At 43.7% G+C, this 25,841-nt stretch overlaps 1 protein-coding gene across 3 annotated transcripts in view; it reads right to left on the bottom strand.

Moving 5' to 3' along the window:
* LOC139550527 (disabled homolog 1-like) overlaps positions 1 to 23,990 on the bottom strand; it is a 67,556-nt gene extending 43,566 nt beyond the window's left edge. For 2 of the 3 annotated variants that reach the window (XM_071361468.1, XM_071361470.1), the window contains exons 1-2: positions 23,639 to 23,989; positions 368 to 2,114 (exon numbers count right to left, since the gene is read on the bottom strand). In XM_071361468.1, coding sequence (XP_071217569.1) covers positions 368 to 458 — 91 coding nt within the window. In that variant the 5' untranslated portion in view covers positions 459 to 2,114; positions 23,639 to 23,989. Of the gene's footprint in view, positions 1 to 367; positions 2,115 to 23,638 lie in introns of all 3 variants that reach the window. The other variant, XM_071361469.1, reaches the window with a different exon arrangement.
* Positions 23,991 to 25,841: the final 1,851 nt, after the last annotated feature.

The following is a 25,841-nucleotide window of genomic DNA, read 5'->3' as shown; positions in this document are numbered from 1 at the left end:
TCTCTGTGACTGAAGGCTGACTGAAGGTTTCTCTGATTGGAGGAATGACATTTATCCACGTCTACAATGACTCACTATTAATACAGTGTACATTTCGTCTGTGTGCTTTGTGTGGGTTGCTGTAACATGTATGTACAGTTTTTACCATACCTTCCCATCTGGTGTGTGGGTGGGTTAGAATGCAATAGAATATTGTATGTGTGTGTGCATATGTGTGTACGCGTATGCATGTGGGTGTATTCATGCAAAACCAATGGCATGTGTGAGCCACTGCGTGTGTGTGTGTGTGGGGGGTGGGGTGGGGTGGGGGGGTGCATAGCATACATTACATCCATGTATTTAATGTGTTTGCATCGAGATTTATTACCTTTAGTCCTCCTGGACTCCCGTCTCAGAGTGCTGGTTTTGACATCTGCTTGGAGCTCCGAGCTGGCTGACTCTCCTCCGGCTGATGACATCCTCCTGGGTCCTTCCTGTCCTCAGTCCTCCTCACAGCAGATCCACCATGGGGTTATCACTCCTGTGCTGCCTCCGGTGGACTAGTTCCCTATCCCCTACTCTAGGATGGTTATCACACACACCCTACCTCCTTTGGACTGCCCACAACCCGACTGTCCCCTACCCCCTGTCCCCTACTCCAAGTCTAGAACAGAGCTACTACTCCCTCTACTCCAAGTCTAGGACAGAGCTACTACTCCCTCTACTCCAGGTCTAGGACAGAGCCACTACTCCCTCTACTCCAGGTCTAGGACAGAGCCACTACTCCCTCTACTCCAGGTCTAGGACAGAACCTCTACTCCAGGTCTAGGACAGAACCTCTACTCCAGGTCTAGGACAGAACCACTACTCCCTCTACTCCAGGTCTAGGACAGAGCTACTACTCCCTCTACTCCAGGTCTAGGACAGAGCCACTACTCCCTCTACTCCAGGTCTAGGACAGAGCCACTACTCCCTCTACTCCAGGTCTAGGACAGAACCACTACTCCCTCTACTCCAGGTCTAGGACAGAGCTACTACTCCCTCTACTCCAGGTCTAGGACAGAACCACTACTCCCTCTACTCCAGGTCTAGGACAGAGCCACTACTCCCTCTACTCCAGGTCTAGGACAGAGCTACTACTCCCTCTACTCCAGGTCTAGGACAGAACCACTACTCCCTCTACTCCAGGTCTAGGACAGAGCTACTACTCCCTCTACTCCAGGTCTAGGACAGAACCACTACTCCCTCTACTCCAGGTCTAGGACAGAGCCACTACTCCCTCTACTCCAGGTCTAGGACAGAGCCACTACTCCCTCTACTCCTTGTCTAGGACAGAGCCACTACTCCCTCTACTCCAGGTCTAGGACAGAACCACTACTCCCTCTACTCCAGGTCTAGGACAGAGCCACTACTCCCTCTACTCCAGGTCTAGGACAGAGCTACTACTCCCTCTACTCCAGGTCTAGGACAGAACCACTACTCCCTCTACTCCAGGTCTAGGACAGAGCTACTACTCCCTCTACTCCAGGTCTAGGACAGAGCCACTACTCCCTCTACTCCAGGTCTAGGACAGAGCTGCTACTCCCTCTACTCCAGGTCTAGGACAGAGCTACTACTCCCTCTACTCCAGGTCTAGGACAGAGCCACTACTCCCTCTACTCCAGGTCTAGGACAGAGCTACTACTCCCTCTACTCCAGGTCTAGGACAGAGCCACTACTCCCTCTACTTCAGGTCTAGGACAGAGTTTTCCTCCACGTCCATGGTGAGAAGCCTGGTGTTATTCCTCTTTGGTAAAGAGATCCAGGGGTTCAGATCTCCTTCAATTTGGACCCATCCTGGTAGAGCTGATGACGGGTAGATGTTGTAGCGGTCCTTCTGAATGCTTCAGACTAGTTCTAACATGGTGGCTAGATGTTCCTCAAATAAGGTCAAGTATTACATGGTCCCTCTATTGCTCTTTAGTGCAGATCCCACTTAGTGATTGGTGAATTCCTCCTTCCAAAGAGAACACATGGGTTGTTGTTGTAGTACTGTATTATTCTTTAGTCCAGGTTGAGTACTGGTATTCCTCTTTGGTAGGAAACTTCAGAGACTGTCCTTCTGTTGTACACCTCTGTCCCTCCCTCCATTAGCACTGGAAGAGACAGGGAAGACATTTAGCCTTAGCTAATGACAGTGTGTGCGTGTCTGTGTGCGTGTCTGTGTCTGTCTCTCTGTGTGTGTGTGTGTGTGTGTGTGTGTGTGTGTGTGTGTGTGTGTGTGTGTGTGTGTGTGTGTGTGTGTGTGTGTGTGTGTGTGTGTGTGTGTGTGTGTGTGTGTGTGTGTGTGTGTGTGTGTGTGTGTGTGTGTGTGTGTGTGTGTGAGAAATTAGCCACTGGTAATTAACATGACAAACACATTCCAGCATTAGTTCTTATTCCATTAATTAAAGCATGAGAACGACAGATATTAATTCATCACTCAACTGTGTAGTCATTATCTCGTCTCGCTGTCACATGTTTGTTTCCATCTAGATCACCAAGGTTATTTCTCTGTTTAAAGGGTACAATCTGGGATCTGGGAATCTGTTTCATGGTCATTTGAACTTTTGATATTTACCAAAACAAGTGGCAGGCTGGTGTTTTCCGGAAAAAATAACTAATCCCAGATAGCTGTAAGCAAACAACAATACACCCCATACATTATAATTATAATTATACACCCCATACATGATCAGTGTTTCCTGTAATTTGCTCTCTATTACAGAAGAAAGAACAGGAAGCAGACTTTCTAGAGGAGAACTGTGGAGAGAGAGAATGTTGGCATGGGAGCGTTGAATTGGAACACACACAAACACACACAAGTGCGCACACACACACGCAAACACACACACACACACAACCTCACAAACACACACGCACTTTGAATTGGAACCACCAGCGCGCTTAATGTCCTTGAATCATCTTCTGCTAACATGTGGGCAGAGCCAAGGCCAAGGCTGGCACCGAGAACAACAATGTGGTTGGCATGGTGATGGTTCATTGTTGACAGAATAAACCTCTACTCCCCTGTGTCTGTCCTCAAAAAGAGCAGCTCTGCTCAGTAGCTTACATGGCATTGTGCACATGCGTCTACTGTGACATTGTGTGACATTGTACTGTACTGTACGTGGGTGCGTGCGAGAGAGAGAGCGAGTGTGTGTGTGTGCGCGTGCGAGAGAGAGAGAGCATGCAAGAGAGAGAGATGAACCGAGACATAGAGAAATCTCCTAACGAGTCCAGAGCAATAGCTCCTCTCCTCTCTTCCGTCGCTGCAGGTGAGTCTTCAGCCCTGCTATTACTCAGAGCCCAGACACAAAAGACATTACATTACATTTACCAAAACAACAGGTTACTGCAACCCGCCTAGTCATTACTGTTTCTCTGCGTGTGAGTATGTAAATGTCTGGCCCTGTGGGTCGCGCTGCCTGCGCAGCCAGTGCACAAGTGATACAAGTCAGCATTCAATGTCCATCCATGCCTGAGTACGTCGGGAGAGGACGTGAAAGGGGAAACAGTGAGCGCTGTTACCTTCAAGTAGGATTCAGTTCTAAAGTTGTTTTTGAGATTTTAGTTTTAAGCCTATCCCTAACCATAACCGTTAGCGTAACCATTCAGAGTTCATTCCTAAAGTTAAGATTTCAGAGTTAATGCCTAAACTTAACCCTAACCTTAAAAATTATGAGTTAATGCCTAAACTTAACTTTAAACACTTAAACACTTGTAATTCTGATGTGAAACTGTGAGAACTAGTTGGCCTGCGAGCATTTCACTGTCGCCCTGCAAGCATTTCACTGTCGCCTTAGGAGCATTTCACTGTCGCCCTGCGAGCATTTCACTGTCGCCCTGCGAGCATTTCACTGTCGGCCTGCGAGCATTTCACTGTCGCCCTGGGAGCATTTCACTGTCGCCCTGCGAGCATTTCACTGTCGCCCTGCGAGCATTTCACTGTCGCCCTGCGAGCATTTCACTGTCGCCCTGCGAGCATTTCACTGTCGGCCTGCGAGCATTTCACTGTCGCCCTGGGAGCATTTCACTGTCGCCCTGCGAGCATTTCACTGTCACCCTGGGAGCATTTCACTGTCGCCCTGCGAGCATTTCACTGTCGGCTTGTGAGCATTTCACTGTCGCCCTGTGAGCATTTCACTGTCGCCCTGCGAGCGTTTCACTGTCGCCCAGCGAGCGTTTCACTGCCGCCCTGCGAGCGTTTCACTGCCGCCCTGCGAGCGTTTCACTGCCGCCCTGCGAGCATTTTCCTTTCACTGTCGCCCTGCGAGCATTTCACTGTCGCCCTGCGAGCATTTCACTGTCGGCCTGCGAACATTTCACTGTCGGCCTGCGAGCATTTCACTGTCACCCCGCGAGCATTTCACTGTCGGCCTGCGAGCATTTCACTGTCACCCCGCGAGCATTTCACTGTCGCCCTGCGAGCATTTCACTGTCGGCCTGCGAACATTCCAATGTTAGTCTGTGAGCATTTCACTGTCGCACCGTGAGCGTTTCACTGTCGGCCCGCGAGCGTTTCATTGTCAGCCCGCGAGCGTTTCACTGTCGTTCTGCGAGCATTTCACCAGGGGAATGATTCAAGTGCGCTTATGAGGCAGATAATGTAATGTACAGTTGAAGTCGGAAGTTTACATACACCTTAGCCAAATACATTTATACTCAGTTTCACAATTCCTGACATTTAATCCTAGTAAAAATTCCCTGTCTTAGGTCAGTTAGGATCACCACTTTATTTTAAGAATGTGAAATGTCAGAATAATAGTAGAGAGAATGATTTATTTCAGCTTTTATTTCTTTCATCACATTCCCAGTGGGTCAGACATTTACATACACTCAATTAGTATTTGGTAGCATTGCCTTTAAATTGTTTAACTTGGGTCCAACGTTTCAGGTAGCCTTCCACAAGCTTCCCACAATAAGTTGGGTGAATTTTGGCCCATTCCTCCTGACAGATCTGGTGTAACTGAGTCAGGTTTGTAGGCCTCCTTGCTCACACATGCTTTTTCAGTTCTGCCCACAAGTTTTCTATAGGATTGAGGTCAGGTCTTTGTGACACTTTTGTACCTGTTTCCTCCAGCATCTTCACAAGGTCCTTTGCTGTTGTTCTGGGATTGATTTGCACTTTTCGCACCAAAGTACGTTCATCTCTAGGAGACAGAACGCGTCTCCTTCCTGAGCGGTATGACGGCTGTGTGGTCCCATGGTGTTTATACTTGCGTACTATTGTTGGTACAGATGAACGTGGTACCTTCAGGCATTTGGAAATTGCTCCCAAGGATGAACCAGACCTGTGGAGGTCTACAATTCTTTTTCTGAGGTCTTGGCTGATTTCTTTTGATTTTCCCATGATGTCAAGCAAAAAGGCACTGTGTTTGAAGGTAGGCCTTGAAATACATCCACAGGTACACCTCCAATTGACTCAAATGATGTCAATTAGCCTATCAGAAGCTTCTAAAGCCATGACATAATTTTTTGAATTTCCCAAGCTGTTTAAAGGAACAGTCAACTTAGTGTATGTAAAATTCTGACCCACTGGAATTGTGATACAGTGAAATAATCTGTCTGTAAACAATTGTTGGAAAAATTACTTGTGTCATGCACAAAGTAGATGTCCTAACCGACTTGCCAAAACTATAGTTTGTTAACAAGACATTTGTGGAGTGGTTGAAAAATGAGTTTTAAATGACTCCAACCTAAGTGTCTGTAAACTTCCCACTTCAACTGTACTTCTCAGACAAAACCCTCCAAGTGTCAGAGAAGACAAGGGAAGGCATTTTCCCTACACGTCACAAAGAACCTTATCATAATGTAATTTTCATTGTGATATGCCTCATTGTATTAGTTAGATGATGGAAGAGTGATTTAATGTGATGTATGACAGCTTTTCTAAACCAGTGGTATGTAGGTCACACACATTTATGCACACATTCACGCACGCACGCACGAACGAACACACAAACGCACACGTACGCACACACACACAAACACTCTTTCAAAAACACACACAATCTGCTCTGTGTTTTAACAGCTTCCAGTGTCTCTAATGATTTGGGTCAGAGTTAATGAGTGATGGAGTGTCATGCGTTGGTGTGTGTGTTCATCACAGCTTCTCCTCTCATTCTGAGCTGTTAAGAATCAGTCTGTCAAAGCCTGGAGACTTTATTTATTCATTCAGCTCATTTATATTTTCATGTTTCTAGTGTGAGGGATTGAGCGAACATTTCCTTTTTGAAGTAAGTCAATTTCACTTCCGTTTATTCTACACCTGCATACTCGTGTCTTTACTTAGTTTAGGAGGAGAGAGAGAGAGAGAGATATTTCAGGGGCCTAATTTAAGTAAAACATATTTTCAGAAATGAAATCATTCTCAGGGGGTAGTCTGCCCCCACTAACCCCCTCCCCTTCTCCAGTCAAAAAAATCTGGTGCTGCCGTCGTAACGAGATTAGCTAACAAATACAGCCTCTTGCCCTGTGAGGAAGGAAGCCTGATGAAATATGACAACTCTCTCCTCTTATCACTGAGAACATCAATCACTGAGTAAGCCATTGATTTTTGTGGAGGGAGTCAGTCACACACCTTCGCATGGCAAAGCCAGAGCCCTTGGGTATCAGGTATATATAACTTGTCATGCGGCATAAATGGAGTACGATGTGATGTGCTCAGAGTATGTTATTGCAAAGACAAGAAAACGATTATCCCCGAAACATTCAATACGACACATACAGTATTATAATATTAGTTAATTTTTCCATTAACATTGGAACTGATTTAACATTCTTTTGATTCCATTTTTAGATGTTGCCAACATGGTGACATATTAAATGATCTTTAACCAGCTCCCTGGACATACATAGTAATCAAACGACAAGTTAGGTTCCACTTCAGATCTTTACATTTTGATGTTTATCTGTGACTGCCTGTATCCCCTGATACTGAGACATGTTTATCTGTGACTGCCTGTATCCCCTGATACTGAGACATGTTTATCTGTGACTGCCTGTATCCCCTGATACTGAGACATGTCAAACACAATTGATGTCCTGAATTTCACCAAAGGAAAAACTCAAATCCCATCAAAAAACTGCTTTATAAATAAATACTTTTAATATTAAATATTAAATTCAATCTCCATCATGGCATTAAAGCTTCCGTTATGTGTACTGTACGTCAGTAATGTTAACCAGCATCACTAGTCATAAACAGAACTAATGATAGGTGTGAATACAAGCCAACATCATGTCATTCTATTTCCAGTTTATCTGTATTTGTTAATTGAGGCATCAGTTAAAACACAATCTCAGTGTAATATCAGGCTCGGATGGTACGATTAGTCCCTAGCTATCTGACAGATGGGTAACAGAGGTTGAACGGTCATCCATCACCAGCTACGACCTATTACACCTCTAGAACCAGCCGCGGCAGACATCACACTCCAGCCTGTGTGTGTGACGTCTGTCGACTAGCAGGCCCGGCCTGCCCCAAGATCATCTGTGTGGGTTACTGTGTTGCCAAGGCTGGCGTGGCCTGGGGGTGGTGGGTCCGTTTGTTTGACAGACTGGCTTTGGCACCTAGCACCGGTCATCTTTGTTACAAAACGCCCCCCAGCTTATGGATGGGGACAGGAGTGTCACAACCTGCCTGAGCTAGCTGCAGCGCCAGCCCGGCGCCTGTGAGACTTACCCTGCTGTTTTACCTCGTGTCACCTAGGTTGGTCCCAGCCAAAAGCGACCATGTACTCTCTACAGTACTTCAAGGCCTAATATGTTCTAAAATATGAGTGTTTTTACAAGGTTTCTTCTTTGGGCTTGACACATTTCAGGAGGCGTTACCTCTATGGATTCATCCATTGTTATCAAGCTCTCACAATGAATGATAGTCTCTAGTGCCCTATCAAGTGCCTGATAGCCCTCCATTATTGAGATAAGACATCATTTGCTGCTGGTTGATAGCTAATTAGCTACTTATAATTGGTTAACCGCTCTATATGAGCCACACAGCGGTCTTTGAGGTTACACTTCAATGTATCACTGTTTCCAGGCTACCAATTAACTGTGTTATTACATCTGTGAGCCCTAACAAAAAGGTTTTACAGTGCAAGGTCTTGGTGGAAATGGTATTTGGTATTTTCTGGTAGCCTAATTAGACCTACTTTAAATTATTATTGAATTACATTGGTAATACAATTTGCTTATAATGATGTACTTTGTTACCAGGTAGTTTCCAACTATATACTAGATCATTATGGGCCCATAAATGTAATTATTACTTCTGTTTTCTCTCAAATACTAGGTGTGCTGCAGTTGGCTTGCCTGGCATTATAAAACCAATGGAATAGTTCCAAAAACATTATACCGATAATCAGACGCACCCCACTGCCTAATGTAAGGAAAACAATTACTATTTAAACCCAGGTGTTAACAGTGAAACTGATTAGAGAGACAGTCATTTTCATAGTGCTGGATAGAGCAAAAGACAGTCAAAAAAAGATAGATTTCTGATTGAACCATCTGTCTGGCCTTCCGAGAGGACTGATGGCATGTGATATCAGGCTGCCCCTTCATGCCCCATTAGTTAACCTCATTCCTGACATGATGGAAGAGCTCTGGGCCTAGCCACTGAAAAGACACAACGGTCAAAGTGTGGGGAGAAGAGAAAGAGGAATGAGGGAGAAGTGAGGGAGAAGAGAAAGAGGAATGAGGGAGAAGTGAGGGAGAAGAGAAAGAGGAATGAGGGAGAAGTGAGGGAGAAGAGAAAGAGGAGTGAGGGAGAAGAGAAAGAGGAATGAGGGAGAAGTGAGGGAGAAGAGAAAGAGGAATGAGGGAGAAGTGAGGGAGAAGAGAAAGAGGAATGAGGGAGAAGTGAGGGAGAAGAGAAAGAGGAATGAGGGAGAAGTGAGGGAGAAGAGAAAGAGGAATGAGGGAGAAGTGAGGGAGAAGAGAAAGAGGAATGAGGGAGAAAGAGAAAGAAACATACTGTTCTCTTCTGTTCATGTGATGCGTTGCAGCAGTATATTAATTTGCCTTCTGATCACTTCAGGTTCACTGGATACAGCTGGTAAACTAAATTAGTATTTGCCAGCACAGTTGCTTCTTTGCCACGTGGATTTATGTCAAAATAAACCTTGGAGCAGTGCACTCACTTAGCCACAGCTTCAACAGGGCCAGGCATGGGTGGGCACAGGGTTAGAGAGGGTCTGCCCTCTAAAACGCTCCTACATTAGCCAGTTTACCAGCTCAGCTTCCAGCACAAAGGGCCGCATTTAATAGGGAGAAGAGGGAACTTCAAGTCTGGGATGTGACATAAATAAGAAAACATACAGCATCCACACACAAATCATAGAAGATGTGAGTCTTACTAAGGTTTCTTTGAACTATATTCAATAGCTGTATATTGCTGAGATTGATGCTATGCCATTGTATCATCAAAGTCATATTTATGCTTAGGAATGAGTGTAGCAATTACCTTGCTTTGGCGACAGTAATAAACCAAGCCAATTACAGAGATCAAAAGAAAATACAATTCCCCCTTATTCATGTACATCTACATTATATGCTCTATAAGTCTTCTATCGTTCTTCATGTCAAGTCTCAGCTTGTCGGTTTTAGAGCGTTGGGACAGTAACCGAAAGGTCACTGGTTGGAATCCCCAGCTGACTAGGTGAAAAATCTGTTGTTGTACCCTTGAGCAAGGCACTTATCCACAGCGACTTACACAAACAATTATGGTTAAGAGTGTCTGCTAAATGAGTAAATTGTAAAATGTCTCATTCTATAGGTCTGGTCTCCTAACGTGACTCCTAATGTCTAGAAATACAGGCAGCGTGCATGCTGCTGTGCGTTAGTCTGCGTGAGGAGAGGCTGGACCAAGGTAGCCTGGGATGAGTAATTGGGCAGTAGGAAGCTCCAACCCCCTTCGATGTCTCTCTATGGCTTCCCTGAGGAGTCTTTAATTCACTGTTGATTTGCTCTGTTATTGTGCTATGTCTCAGTGTCTAAACAGTGTGTTCAAACAGCCTATTTAGCACATTCAGTGGGCGAGAACTGGGCCGGCTCCAGGAGAGGAGGCCTGGAGGAACACTCAACCACCTCGTATTCAACCAAGACAACACATCTCTCTGGCTCTGAGTCCCTTTTCCTCTCTCTCTCTCTCTGTCTTTCTCTCTGTCTCTCCCTTTCTCTCTCTTTCTCGTTTTCTCTGTATTTTTGTACCAGCCTTTCTCCATCGAAATCATCCTCTCTCTCTCTCTCTCTCTCCCCTAGTTATGAACAGAGAGTTGAGGCAAGTTTCCTTTGAACATTACAAAACTAGACAGAGTAGCTCAGTGTGGTCATTATTTCATGCAGCTAGTAATTAATGAAACTTTTAAAGGTTATTTTTCCATCTCTGTGTTTAACTTTGAACCACAGTAAATAAACAGCTGAGAGATGTCTCCCATAATTGCAAAAGGGTCATTGATACAATAAAACATGTGTGAGCTGAGCCAACACTATGTCAACTCAACTGTGACCACAATATTTTGTCATGACAGCGTTGTTTATTATGGTTTTAATACATTTGAATACAAAAACATCTTGATTGTAGAGTATTGTAGTCATGTGGATTGAAGGTCAAACACCTTAACAAACCGCTTCTGTGAGACGAAAAATAACTAACAATCTTGATGCACAAAGTGACTGGGAAAAACCATTGGCATTGCCAGGGAGTCTACTCTGTTGACTAACTGAAAGGTCATCTGCAAGGTCATCTGAAAGGTCATAATTTGGAACATGCTTTACATAGCCACCAGGGAAACATTGGTTGAGTCAAACATTGTGTCAATGTTATTTCACCATGCCTCATTATCAACGTAATCACGTTGCATCAACCTGGCTTTTTGATTGAATTAGCCAAAAGCCATCAACATACACCGTTAAGCAGGGATGTCAAACTCATTCCACGAAGGGCCGGGTGTCTGCAGGTTTTTGGTTTTTACTTTCAATTAAGCTCTAGACAACCATGTGAGGGGAGTTCCTTACTAATTAGTGACCTTAATTCATCAATCAAGTACAAGGGAGGAGCGAAAACCGCAGACACTCGGCCCTCTGTGGAATGAGTTTGACACGTGTGCCGTTAAGACTTAAACCCGGAAGTCCCAATGATGAGGCGAAAGACCTCTTTTCTAAGAGAGCAGTTCCAGTAAACACAGACAATCATGCAGTCAAGAAACAAAACATTGTTCTTGCCTTAAATTAACTCAGGTTTCAATTAAAAATAATTTGAAGATTTGGTTGGCTTCAAATTGATTTCACGCTCACAGACAACTCAATCAAATATCAATCAAGGTTGGACATTTACAGTACCTGATCTCATTGCATCAGAGGGCAGGCTGGTATTTCTTAACCACGTTCACTAACTACATACCAGATATTGATGTGGTGGTGGTGATGACGGTCTCCTTCACGCACGCGCCACACACACACAGACACACACAGACTCTCTCCTTCATCTTCGCTTATCCCTCTTATTGCAGTGCAGTCTGTCAGCTATAGTAATTAGTTGAGCTCCCAACACACCTCAACGTCTCCTCAATGTTGCTCATTAATCTCACATGAGTGATTAGGCCGCGAAGCACCACGCCGCACCACAACGAATGGAGCCGCCACGGCGGGAGGCTGGGAGGGAGGTGTGAAACTGGGTGTGAAACTGTTGTCATCTCATATGTTATCACACTCAAGAGATTAGCTAGGGATATAACCACACCACAGCCCATTGGCAGTTAATCATGCTGCTAATGATAAGTGAAATATTCTTGCCGTCGCGACAATGGCAACCGCCAAGGTCATGAACCCACATATTGCTTGGTTGGCTAGCCCCTTTAGTAATATATGACAAATGATCTACGACCAGATATGGGATGCTCATGGTACAGTAAAATCTTTTAAGTCTTCAGAACAAGGGTCTCCAATTCTCGAGACTTGGCTGTGTATTTACGGGCCTCAGGGTAACAGTCCTGATCTAGGATCAGTGTAGTCTTTTAGATAATAATGAATACATTTATATGGACTATATGGACAGGAAGGATCATAGAGCAGCACTCCTGAATATTTAGAATATGAGGATTTTATTTCCAAAACACTATATCCACAATTCTTTTTAATTAGAAATGATTGCTTATGGGTACCTTCATGTGTGTGTAAAATATTACTGTTCTCAGATTTTTTATTAATAGATTTTAGATATGTGTTTTTTTGCTAAATGTTATATATCCATTGTTTAGGTGGAATGGAATGTTTGTATCCTGTATATTTGACTGTGATTTTTATTTTACCTTTATTTAACTAGGCAAGTCAGTTAAGAACAAAATCTTATTTTCAATGACGGCCTGGGAACAGTGGGTTAACTGCCTTGTTCAGGGGCAGAACGACAGATTTTTACCTTGTCAGGTCGGGGATTCGATGCTAAATGTTATATATCCATTGTTTAGGTGGAATGGAATGTTTGTATCCTGTATATTTGACTGTGATTTTTATTTTACCTTTATTTAACTAGGCAAGTCAGTTAAGAACAAAATCTTATTTTCAATGACGGCCTGGGAACACTGCCTTGTTCAGGGGCAGAACGACAGATTTTTACCTTGTCAGGTCGGGGATTCGATGCTAAATGTTATATATCCATTGTTTAGGTGGAATGGAATGTTTGTATCCTGTATATTTGACTGTGATTTTTATTTTACCTTTATTTAACTAGGCAAGTCAGTTAAGAACAAAATCTTATTTTCAATGACGGCCTGGGAACACTGCCTTGTTCAGGGGCAGAACGACAGATTTTTACCTTGTCAGGTCGGGGATTCGATGTTATAAGTCCAACGCTCTAACCACTAGGCTACCTGCCGCTACCGTGATATGTGGTTGTCTTAAGATGAATGCACTGACTGTAAGTCGCTCTGGATAAGAGCATCTGCTAAATGACTCAAATTTAAAATATTACTGTATAGAATTTGTAAAATATTGATGTCACAAATGTATCATTTGTACCGTTTTTTTATAAGAAATGTAGTTATTTGTCCCATTTGACTGTGTAAAGCCTAGCAGTACTACATACTTCTCCGAGAGTGAGGTGGATATATAGCGTTTGCAACAAACATGATTATTTGTCTCTCTGAAATGAAACCATCAAGTGATAGATTTTAAACAACCCATGCCAGCATCAGAAAGTGAAAAAACACACCAATCTCTTTCATGATTTCTTTAAACAATAAAAGCTAAATTACCAACATTTCTGAAAATGTATATATAGAGTTTTGGAATGAACCTATTCATATTGTCTTAGCGGTGGGTAAACAAAAGTCTGCAAAACAAGACCAGTAGCGAAAACCCTGCTTTAAAATATGATTGTCTAAAGTAACATCATGACAACGACTTCTGTAGAGGAGAGTTTAAGTAATGCAGAAGAACTGGAATCAGACAAAGTGGGGCAGAACAATGACATCATGTCAGATGCATGATGTGACTGACGATGCAACACTGTGCTATTGTGCTCCTTCTGACAATATTATATAGCTAGCCAGGGTAGGATGGTTCTCTTTGCATGGTGTTAAACCTCTCCTACAGAGGACATCTCTACCATACACACGCATACACGCACACACACAGGCCTAATAGGCACACCGACACACACACATACACACTGTACACACTGTACACACACACACTGTACACACACAGACTGTACACACACAGACTGTACACACACAGACTGTACACACACACACACACACACACACACACACACACACACACACACACACACACACACACACACACACACACACACACACACACACACACACACACACACACACACACACACACACACACACACACACACACATTAGAATCATATAGGAGAGAGTAGGTCCTATCCCTCTGGATCTGACCTCAGCAGCTGTATGGAAAACTGGTTCTGCTCCACAGATAACGCCACACAACAATGAAATCTGGCTGAATTAAACCCACGCACAGAGAAAGCAGAGTTGTGTAAACAAGGCATTTCATTACAGTTTTTTTTTTAAATCGCTTTGGTGCTATTTTCACAAGTACAGTGCCTTCAGCAAGTATTCAGACCACTTGACTTTTTCCAAATTTTGTTAAGTTACAGCCTTATTCTAAAATGGATTAAATAAATAAAAATCCTCAGCAATCTACACACAATACCCCATAATGACATCACAATACCCCATAATGACATCACAATACCCCATAATGACAAAGTGAAAACAGGTTTTTAGAATAAAAAAACAGAAATACCTTATTTACATAAGTATTCAGACCCTTTGCTATGAGACTCGAAAATGAGCTCAGGTGCATCCTGTTTCCATTGATCATCCCTGAGATGTTTCTACAACTTGATTAGAGTCCACTTGTGGTAAATTCAATTGATTGGACATGATTTGGAAAGGCACACAGCTGTCTATATAAGATAACCACAGTTGACAGTGCATGTCAGAGCAAACACCAACCCTTCCTAGATCTGTCCGCCCGGCCAAACTGAGCAATCAGGGGAGAAAGACCTTGGTCAGGGAGGTGAGCAAGAACCTGATTGTCACTCTGACAGAGCTCTTCCACAAGGACAACCATCTCTGCAGAACTCCACCAATCAGGCCTTTATGGTAGTGGCCAAACGGAAGCCACTCCTCAGTAAAAGGCACATGACAGCCCACTTGGAGTTTGTCAAAAGGCACCTAAAGACCCTCAGACCATGAGAAACAAGATTCTCTGGTCTGATGAAACCAAAATGGAACTCTTTGGCTTGAATGCCAAGTGTCACGTCTGGAAGAAACCTGGCACCATCCCTATGGTGAAGCATGGTGGTGGCAGCATCATGCTGTGGGGGTGTTTTTCAGCAGCAGGGACTGGGATACTAGTCAGGATCGAGGCAAAGATGAATGGAGCAAAGTACAGAGAGATCTTTGATGAAAACCTGCTCCAGAGCGCTCGGGACCTCAGACTAGGGCAAAGGTTCACCTTCCAACAGGACAATGACCCTAAGCACACAGCCAAGACAATGCAGGATTGGCTTCGAGAAAAGTCTCTGAATGTCCTTGAGTGGCCCAGCCAGAGCCCGGACTTGAACCCAATCGAACAACTCTGTTGAGACCTGAAAATAGCTGTGCAGCAACGCTCCTCATCCAACCTGACAGAGCTTGAGAGGATCTGCAGAGAAGAAAGGGAGAAACTCCCCAAATACAGGTGTGCCAAGCTTGTAACGTCATACCCAAGAAGACTCGAGGGTGTAATCGCTGCCAAAGATGCTTCAACAAAGTACTGAGTAAAGGGTCTGAATACTTATGTAAATGTGATATTTCCGTAAAAAAAAAAAAAAAAAAAAATCAAACATTTCTAAAATATTTCTAAAAACCTGGGGTATTGTGTGTAGATTGATGGGGGGGAACTATTTAATACATTTTAGAATAAGGCTGTAACGTAACAAAATGTGGAAAAAGTTAAAGGGTCTGAATACTTTCTGAAGGCTATTCCCACTATGTGGTGAATTTTCAAAACTTTGTACAAAACTGGTAACACTTGTAACGTGGCAGGTATTATATTATTAGAAACATTAGGTTAAGCAGGGACTAGTTTGCATCAAGCCTGTCTTGAGCATTTGGCCACAGGTTCTCATCAAAATCACAGTAAATGTCTTCATTGTTCATGCCCCTGGGGAAAAACCTTTTGATATGGCAAATCCAAGCCTGATATAGGTCTGGATTGAAGACGTTGTATGCCTCATCCATGACCTGAAGGACGGTGGTACTCTCATGGGGATGGCAATCATACATCTTCCACCTGTATTGTATTCATGGATTGTATTTTACAGTATTGTATTGTACTTATTATATATTGTAGTGGTCTTGCATCACTCAGTTAGTAAGAGCATGGCACTAGCAACACCAGAGTTGTGGGTTCGATTCCCACTGGTGTCAGATACGCAAATGTGTGGACTAACTGTTGTCACTTAGCATAAAAACATCTGCTATGTAAATGGCATATATTATGGTATTACAGTACTGTATTGGCCAATGACATTTTAGTAAATTAGTGTGTGACCCTGTCAACAACAAAAAAACAGCAACTTAATTTTGGATGAATGTTTAGTCAATTGAGTCTTAATGCATGACATACAGTACATGATCTGATCTTGTCAAAATCTGATTTCTTCATACTTACTGTGAAGTAAAATCATAATAGTCATCATTGTACATTACACAGTATATTATACTTTATAAGTTTCTACTTTGCAAACATACATTTTCAATATGTTGTTCTCAAAATCTGTAGTAGACAAACTACTATAAAATATATAGGTTTACCAAATGGTTAAGTGCTTGTCAATTAAGAGCAGTCAGATTAAGTAAGTAATAATGTATTATGTATTTAACAAATGAGAAGAGAATCATATCAAAATTAATGTGAGCATAATGCCAATAACTTTATATGAACATGTATTGCAACTTGAAACATATTTCTAGATGAAACACTGATTAAGTTTGGTGAAAAAGTGATTGTGTGATTTTGTGTGTAGTACTTAATCAACAAAAAATGTGCGTAGAGTTTTAAAACAAACACCTTTTTGATGATCTGTTTTGAGTTTTGTACTAAGAGTTGTGAAAAGTGCACCAAAGCGATTGGAGAAAACTGTAAGCTTTAGTTACAACACAGCACTGAGTCAATATGTCATTTTCAGATTTTTTCCAATCCACATCACATTATATTTGATAGCCTATATTTGACTCCAGTGGTGTAAAGTAACTAAGTAAAAATACTTTGAAGTACTACCTAAGTAGTTTGTTGGGTATCTGTACTTTATTATTTATATTTTTGACAACTTTTCCATTTACTTCACTACATTCCTAAAGATAAGATGTACTTTTTACTCCATGCATTTTCCCTGACACCCAAAAGTACTTGTTACTGTCACGCCCTGACCTTAGAGATCCTTATTAGTCTCTATGTTTGGTTAGGTCAGGGTGTGACTCGGGTGGGAAAGTCTATGTTTTCTATTTCTTTGTTTTTGGCCGAGTGTGGTTCCCAATCAGAGGCAGCTGTCTATCGTTGTCTTTGATTGGGGATCATATATAAGTTGTCATTTTCCTTTTGGGTTTTGTGGGATCTTGTTTTCTGTTTAGTGTCTGTGCCTGACAGAACTGTTCGCTTTCGTTTTTTGTCTTTGTTATTTTGTTTTGGTGTCATCAATAAAAAGACGATGTACGCCTACCACGCTGCGCCTTGGTCCACTCTTCCTTCTACAAAAGAGAGCCGTTACAGTTACATTTAGAATGCTCAGGCAGGACAGCAATATGGTCCAATTCACACACATATTAATATAACATGTTGTCATCCCTACTGCCTCTGATCTGGCAGCCTCAATAACACAAATACTGTGTTTTTAAATGATGTCTGAGTTTTGGAGTGTGCCCCTGGCTGTCTGTAAATAAAAAATGTAAATTAAAATTCCTGCTGAAAACAGAAAACATACAGACACACCACTTCATTTAGCTAGTACTCCTGAAACATGTCTCACCCCATCAACCACACATGGAGTACTACTCTAGTCTGAGGTAGGTTAGTATCAAGTGGTGAAGGGATGAAACTGTAGAGACCTTACTACTCAAAGGTGATGAATGCTCTGACACTGACGGAGCCTCCTCTAGTCCTCTAACTCTAGTGCATCTGTGAGAGCAGATGAATGGGGAGGAGTGTTCGATAAATTGGGTCACACGAACGTGGGGTTTCTGGGTAATGCGGTGAAAACGCTTGAGGAGTTGCAGTTGGATCAGCACGTGTTGGAATAGACGAATTGGGGCAGAACTACTCTGACGATGAAATCCCCCATCACCTAAACCTACAGCCACGTAAATGGGTTTCACCTACTTTTACACACTCACACACGCACATTATAAACACACACATATGCACGGACACACACACATGCACACATACAGTACACACACATATGCACACACACACACACGCACCCGCACCCACACACACACACACACACACACACACACACACACACACACACACACACACACACACACACACACACACACACACACACACACACACACACACACACACACACACACACACACACACACAAACACACACACACACACACACACACACGCACACGCACAGAGCGAGAGACATATATCCCTAATGCAACACATGAACTGTGTTGTATTATTATTGCTTGATGTATATAGCACACAATTGAATATGTGCTTGAAGGGCTCTTCTCTACCCCAGTCTCCTTCCATTTGTCTTGGTCAGTGAGTCTGTTACCTTGGCAGTGATAAGGTGAGTGAGTCTGTTACCTTGGCAGTGATAAGGTGAGTGAGTCTGTTACCTTGGCAGTGATGAGGTGAGTGAGTCTGTTACCTTGGCAGTGATGAGGTGAGTGAGTCTGTTACATTGGCAGTGATGAGGTGAGTGAGTCTGTTACCTTGGCAGTGATGAGGTGAGTGAGTCTGTTACCTTGGCAGTGAGTAGGTGAGTGAGTCTGTTACCTTGGCAGTGATGAGGTGAGTGAGTCTGTTACCTTGGCAGTGATGAGGTGAGTGAGTCTGTTACCTTGGCAGTGATGAGGTGAGTGAGTCTGTTACCTTGGCAGTGATGAGGTGAGTGAGTCTGTTACCTTGGCAGTGAGTAGGTGAGTGAGTCTGTTACCTTGGCAGTGATGAGGTGAGTGAGTCTGTTACCTTGGCAGTGATGAGGTGAGTGAGTCTGTTACCTTGGTAGTGATAAGGTGAGTGAGTCTGTTACCTTGGTAGTGATGAGGTGAGTGAGTCTGTTACCTTGGCAGTGAGGAGGTGAGTGAGTCTGTTACCTTGGCAGTGATGAGGTGAGTGAATCTGTTACCTTGGCAGTGAGGAGGTGAGTGAGTCTGTTACCTTGGCAGTGATGAGGTGAGTGAGTCTGTTACCTTGGCAGTGATGAGGTGAGTGAGTCTGTTACCTTGGCAGTGATGAGGTGAGTGAGTCTGTTACCTTGGCAGTGAGTAGGTGAGTGAGTCTGTTACCTTGGCAGTGATGAGGTGAGTGAGTCTGTTACCTTGGCAGTGATGAGGTGAGTGAGTCTGTTACCTTGGTAGTGATAAGGTGAGTGAGTCTGTTACCTTGGTAGTGATGAGGTGAGTGAGTCTGTTACCTTGGCAGTGAGGAGGTGAGTGAGTCTGTTACCTTGGCAGTGATGAGGTGAGTGAGTCTGTTACCTTGGCAGTGATGAGGTGAGTGAGTCTGTTACCTTGGCAGTGAGGAGGTGAGTGAGTCTGTTACCTTGGCAGTGAGGAGGTGAGTGAGTCTGTTACCTTGGCAGTGATGAGGTGAGTGAGTCTGTTACCTTGGCAGTGATGAGGCAAACTAGATTTGAGGATGGATAAATCTCTGCGATCACATGCTGCCTCTCCTTGGCAGTGAGGAGTGAAGTCAATATTGAAGCGGATACAGACAAGAGGCCTCTCTCTTCCATTTCTTTCTTTCTTTCTTTCTTTCTTTCTTTCTTTCTTTCTTTCTTTCTTTCTTTCTTTCTTTCTTTCTTTCTCTCTCTCTCTCTCTCTCTCTCTCTCTCTCTCTCTCTCTCTCTCTCTCTCTCTCTCTCTCTCTCTCTCTCTCTCTCTCTCTCTCTCTCTCTCTCTCTCTCTCTCTCTCCCCCCCTCCCTCTCTCTCTCTCACTGCCTCACTCCCCCTCACTCTCTCTCTCTCTCTCACTCCCTCACTCCTTCTCTCGCCCTCTTTAGATTTATCTACAGCTCCGCAGCCTCATACTTCAATAGATGGATGGTTATTTCATATGGTGCCAACTGGCCCTACATGAGTTGAGCTGAAGGTCACAGTGACTCATTTCAATAGAGACTGGGCTGGGCAACTCATTTTAGTAGTACTGAGACTTGGCGGGCGGCTCATATCAGTACAAAGACTGGGCGGCTTTGTATTGAAAAACCCACCAAAAATATACCCATCCAGACGATCGATTGGAAAACACCAAAACACACCTGTGAGCTTGATTATGGTTTATATCAGACTTAAAGTCACATAAGTAGGCTATATCACAGTCATACAGTGATACTACAAAAACTATAGCAAAGTGTATGGTACAGTAGAAACTCTGGTACAGATTGCATTGGAACCTGGAGGCATATGGCAGGCTGCCTCACACCTCCCAGACAATTGAGTCTTAATGATTCATTGGTTTGACATGCTACATCTCCCCAGTGATGTTGGGTGTCAGTGATGCACTTGGAGGCGGAGTGGCCAGAAAGAGTGATGGCTGAGAAGGCTGTTCTGGCTCAGTGTCCAGGCCAGATGCTGTAGTCTGACTCTGTGGTTCACACACCCACTGACAAACTCCACTCTCTCACTCACTCTTCATCAGATGTTTCAGGTCAAATCAGTCACCAGGATATTGTGATGACAACTATTATTCTGTCTGCACAATAAAATAATGATGATTGTGACTTTTCTACACCATTTGTTTCAGACACAGTCGTCAGATTTGGGATCAGCTGCCGTCATCATTCAAACTCTCGTCATAGAAAGTGTAGGATACTTTGATTTGGATCATTTAAAAAAAGCTATACTCAAATTAGCCTAATCCAGATAGAAATCTCAAGATGTTTTCATTTACCACACGATTTGGAATATGTCCTAGTATGTCACTATGTTATTTCTTCTGTCCAGTGATTCCCATCAAACTTTTATTTGAGGACGGAAGCACCTGTCATGATGACATAACGTCAACCAAACACCTTCCTGAAACAAACTCCCACAATTCACTTAATCTGAACAAAATACTGCATTGTACCTAATCTAAAATGTCCGCCTCCATTTCACCCCTAACCTGCACCTGTCCACTTGGCTAACATCTTCTTTCATGGTGACAAGCAAGGTCGGGAGAGGGATACGAGCACAATGAAAGTTCATTCTTATTTGAGCTAGCTCAGTGAATTAAATTCTTATAAAAGATTTAGGCCGCTGCAGCGACAATGTTCTTCTATACAGCCCTACATGTTCGTGTCTATGTTTCCACTGCTCTTGAAGATGCAGCACCTCAGGGCCTTACGGGAGGAGTCCTGTGGGAGTTCAATTTGAGGTAATGCTACTGCAGTAATAATACAGAAGAGAAAACATCAGATTTAAGAAAGCTTTCAGTAGGACAAAAGAAGAATCACATCACTTTGGAAAAGTGGAGAAGAGTAACAAAAACAAGCAAGCATTGGGAGCGTGCTTCACGGAACAACAACCAACAGGATAGGTAGGCTATGTTGTTCATTCTTCTATCATCAGATTTCAGGGAAACAACATGAAATGTAAAAAGAGAACATCCTATTTCACCCTTTTTCTTTTTACACTAGTTTCAGATTGGGGAAAAGGCATTACAGTGTTAATCCGTTAGCATAGCTCCTATACTCCCTCCCTGGTTCTGCTGCCTGGCTGTCAGGAGTCTACATTCCACAGGGCGAGCAACAAAGAGCTGCTTGCTGCAGAACTTAATACTCTTCAATGTTTTTGTGCCGTACCATCTAAGCCTCACAACCCACCAGAGGATTGCAAGGAACTGTTATGGGACTGCTGCATTAAACTGAATACAACAGAAAATGTGTGTGTGGGGTGTGGGGGGGTGGGTTCTTCTATCCTTGCGGGAACCAAAAATCCCCAAATGTTCCCACAAGGATAGTAAAACAAGGAAAATTCTACCTCGTACCCATGACGGCAAAACCTATTTTGAACTAAGGGGTTAGGTTTAGGGTTAGGAGTTATGTTTAGGTTTAGGGTTTGGGTTACGGGTTAAGGTTAGGGTGAGGGTTAAGGTTCGGGTTATGGGTGAGGGTTAGGGGTTAGGGAAAATAAGATTTGGAATGGAAATACATTTTAGGCCACCTCGAGGACAGAATAACATAACGTGTGTGTGTGTGTGCGCACGCGTGGGTGCACGTGTGTGTGTTGACACACTGCTTCAGCTCTGATGGGTGGCAGGACTTTTTTAAAGTCATTTAGTGAGTTTGGCAGATTATAGAGGAAGACACCCCTGAACCCTGCCACTCTGCCCCCTGCAGTGCTACATCATTGACACTGATCTTTGTGGATAAACAGTGGAGCCACACCACAAACAGGGCCTCAGGCCTCTAAACCAATCAATCACTCTGGTGTTCACATCATTAGCTGTTAGAATCTAATTCAGTCTGTGCGACTGCTATCTGGAGCAGTCTGATACCAGCCAGCCACTCAAGTAATGCCTTATTCCTATCACTTGTCTTCGAGGTCATCGCTGGTTGAAAGGTTGGTTGAGCTACTCCTTCAAATAACCTGTTGATGCAGACACCACTGACCACCATACTGTACATATGGTTCAATCTTCTACGGTCTCATCCATGTAGGAACTGATTAATGATAGTCCAATGAACAATTACACTGAGCTCACTGCCCATTCACTGTCCAGTGCCAGCCAAAAGGATGGATGGGTGGGTTGGTTGGTTGTTATTTTTTCCTCAAGAAAATGTCTGGTTGAGTCTGGTTCTTTTCAATGTCTCGTCCATTGCATATAAATAGGATATTGGTAACTATAGGCCATCAATAAAAGGTCTAAAGCATGAGGAATTTCTGGTTAATTATATTTTAACAGAATCCAAATAGAACATCTCGACTCCACACACTAACCTATAAAACTCCACACAGCCCACCTACACCTCCCTCTCTAGGAGAAGACACGACCATCAATTAAGGGGTGATTTGACGCGGTGAAGCAACAGAGACAACCCCCAAGCGCGCATGAAAGCTCCTCCAAACACCAACATTTTTCACAACAATGAACCATGATTAGTAGGCCTAGACCTCAAGGATATTCTATGATTTCCCGCAGAGATTTAGATATCTCACACCGCCCGGCGTCACTGAGCGCTTCGGTTCCATCCACAGGTACCGCACGCTGCATCCCGATTCAAACGGATGCATTCACAGACCGTTATAGTTGGTGAGCATACTGTTCGAGTACCATAGCTTGAACTGCATCAAGGGTAACCTATCTATCAATAAGTTCAACACAAGTCTACTGTCAAATGTATTTTCATTTCAATTTCCTATATACAAATATCCACTCAAATTGAAAATGCTCCCGTTGAGGCGTTTGGAGAGCTGAATCTGCATGAAGGGGGCTTGTCATTCCAACAGGGGACCTTGGACGGAGCTGGTGTGTGTGGTTCCCCGGAAATTAAAGTCTATTCTTAAAATGATCCCCTGTCATACTGCATCAGAATATGAGTCAGACAACTTTCAAATGAAAATTATGGAAATGTGGCTGTGCGCATTTTATTCCGGCCAACTGCGACTGGTTACAGAGGATCCGGTATGTAGGCTACAGCAATACAACATTCAATTCAGAGAAATAGCCTAGGCTACATAATGATAAAGCTTCATCTCTGAAATCGAAATGTTGTCATTCGGTCACCTAAATAGACAGTTCTAACAACAATTCTCATCAGAAATCAAGGCAAAAAAACGTGTAGGTGAGCTCTTTATCATCACATAACATAGCCTAACCCCAACTTGATTGTAAAATAGCCTAAAATATAGAATATGTTTACTACAGATCTGACACTTACCCTTTCATATGACAGCTATGCTGAAATTTCCAGTTTAACCGTTTTAATCCAAATCAGGTTCCGGTTCGTTTGCGCGATTTGTTTTCGCTTCTTAGAGAGAGAAAAAATCCATTCGTTAATTCCATTTGCCGGACACGCACGCCATAAAATCACATTGGGTCGCCTCTCATTTTTCGACAATTTTACTATTTCAGTGTTTCGTGGACATATCCTCTTTTTTATCTTCTTTTTAAAATTATTTTACCGCCGCTGAAGTTGCCTAGTTACCCCTGTCTCTCATTCAAGGTGGCTCAAGCGCTGTGTACAGCGGCCAATCATAAAAGCAGCCCTGGATTAACTATTTCTTGGCTCCGCTATTCTAGTTTCAAGCTAAAATTAGGGGAGTGGGCGGGGAAAGTGGGCCCCCAGTGACAGAAAAAAATGATGTGCACGGAGAATAACGTAGAAAGGGGGATCCGTTAGAGTGGATGGTCTGGATTGGAGGGGGAGGGGAAGAGGATTAAGCGTTTCACAAAAATAAAAGGGGGGAAGGGGCAGAGGGAGACCAGTTGCCCATGGACTTCTAGTTCTCACAAGAGAGCACACAGCAGGCTTATCTTGGACAATATCTACAATGAATGATCCCAGCCTGAATATGAAGACTGCAGCCAGCCATGGCAGATATCTTCCTCACCTCACCTCGCTCAGTAAGAGGAAGAGGTAAATGTTCTCATGTTGTTTCGACAGTCAAATATCTGTCTCATTCCTGGAAATCGCAAAGACCAATCCACCAGGCTCCTTAACCACCCTTCTATCAAGACCACCCCCCACCCCCTCATCCATCCCTACATACCTTCATTCTGCCCCATTGAGTCTCCTCATCATAGGCCATATTGATTTCTATTTCCCCCTCCAACAGTGGGGTGAAAGGTGTAGTCAGCTTCAATCACTGTTACATGGCCACAATGACACCACCTGTACCGTTCTGTTGTTGCGTGAGGTGGGTGGGCCGGGTAGGAGGGGCTCAGAGGAGAGGGTACACCCCCCCACACCACAGGGCAACAGGCCTTGTGCATTATAGATGAACAGTTGGGGGTCGGTGTGTTGTGTGTGTGTGTGTGTGTGTGTGTGTGTGTGTGTGTGTGTGTGTGTGTGTGTGTGTGTGTGTGTGTGTGTGTGTGTGTGTGTGTGTGTGTGTGTGTGTGTGTGTGTGTGTGTGTGTGTGTGTGTGTGTGTGTGTGTGTGTGTGTGTGTGTGTGTGTGTGTTCAGATGAAGGCTACTGGTGCTGCAGTACTGTTCTCAGAGAGGCGGGTCCTAGTAGGGGGTAGGAGTTCTAGCTAGCAGTGTGGGACTTCTCTACTCATCATCGCAGGGAAAATCTGCACATTCTGCAGAAAACAGATATTTCTGCCTGACATCATTCTATATCAAAAAGAAGTTTCCTGCCATCCAAGTTTGTCTAGACTCTATACTGTGCCATAAAATATGAATTTGACATCAATGTCTAATCTATGTCTAAATTACATTATTTCAAAACATAAGGAGAATATATTTTGTAAGAGAGAAAAGTTTTCTGTCTATTATTCAAATGGACCAGTATTGTGTTCTCGCCTTTGTGTGTGATTGATTAGATACTGACTGCAATCCATCCTTCACATTACAAATGGCAACGGCAGGGCTGGGGTGGCCCCCCTTCCCTATATATGGCCCCACTCCCCTATATGTGTGTGTGTGTGAGAGAGAGAGAGAACGTGAGTATGGTGTTTGTGTATCACAAACAGAGTGGTTGATTCACATGTCGCACTTGGCTTACCCACACAGTAATCTTAATGCTTTTTACAGATGGAGTCTGTCTTTCCCTTTTTGTCTGCAATCTCCATGTTTCATGAAACATCAAGAGCCACGCACGCACGCACGCACGCACACGCACACGCACACGCACACACACACACACACACACACACACACACACACACACACACACACACACAGCACTTTGTTTATCAATCAGAAGCCGCTGTGTGGTTTCCTAATCCCCTCTAACCCAACGTCCCACCTCCCTCATCTCTCCCACCCACCTCCCTCTCCTCTCACCTCCCATCTCCCACCTCCCCTCTCCCCTCCCACCTCCCTCTCCCCTCCCTCTCCCCACTCCCTCCCCTCCCCTCCCACCTCCCTCTCCCCTCCCACCTCTCTCGCCCCTCCCCTCCCACCTCTCTCGCC

The sequence above is a fragment of the Salvelinus alpinus genome, chromosome 23 (genome assembly GCF_045679555.1).
Source record: "Salvelinus alpinus chromosome 23, SLU_Salpinus.1, whole genome shotgun sequence".
Lineage (NCBI taxonomy): Eukaryota > Metazoa > Chordata > Actinopteri > Salmoniformes > Salmonidae > Salvelinus > Salvelinus alpinus.
Note: the sequence above shows the minus strand (reverse complement) of the source record. Positions and strands in the feature narration are given on the sequence as shown.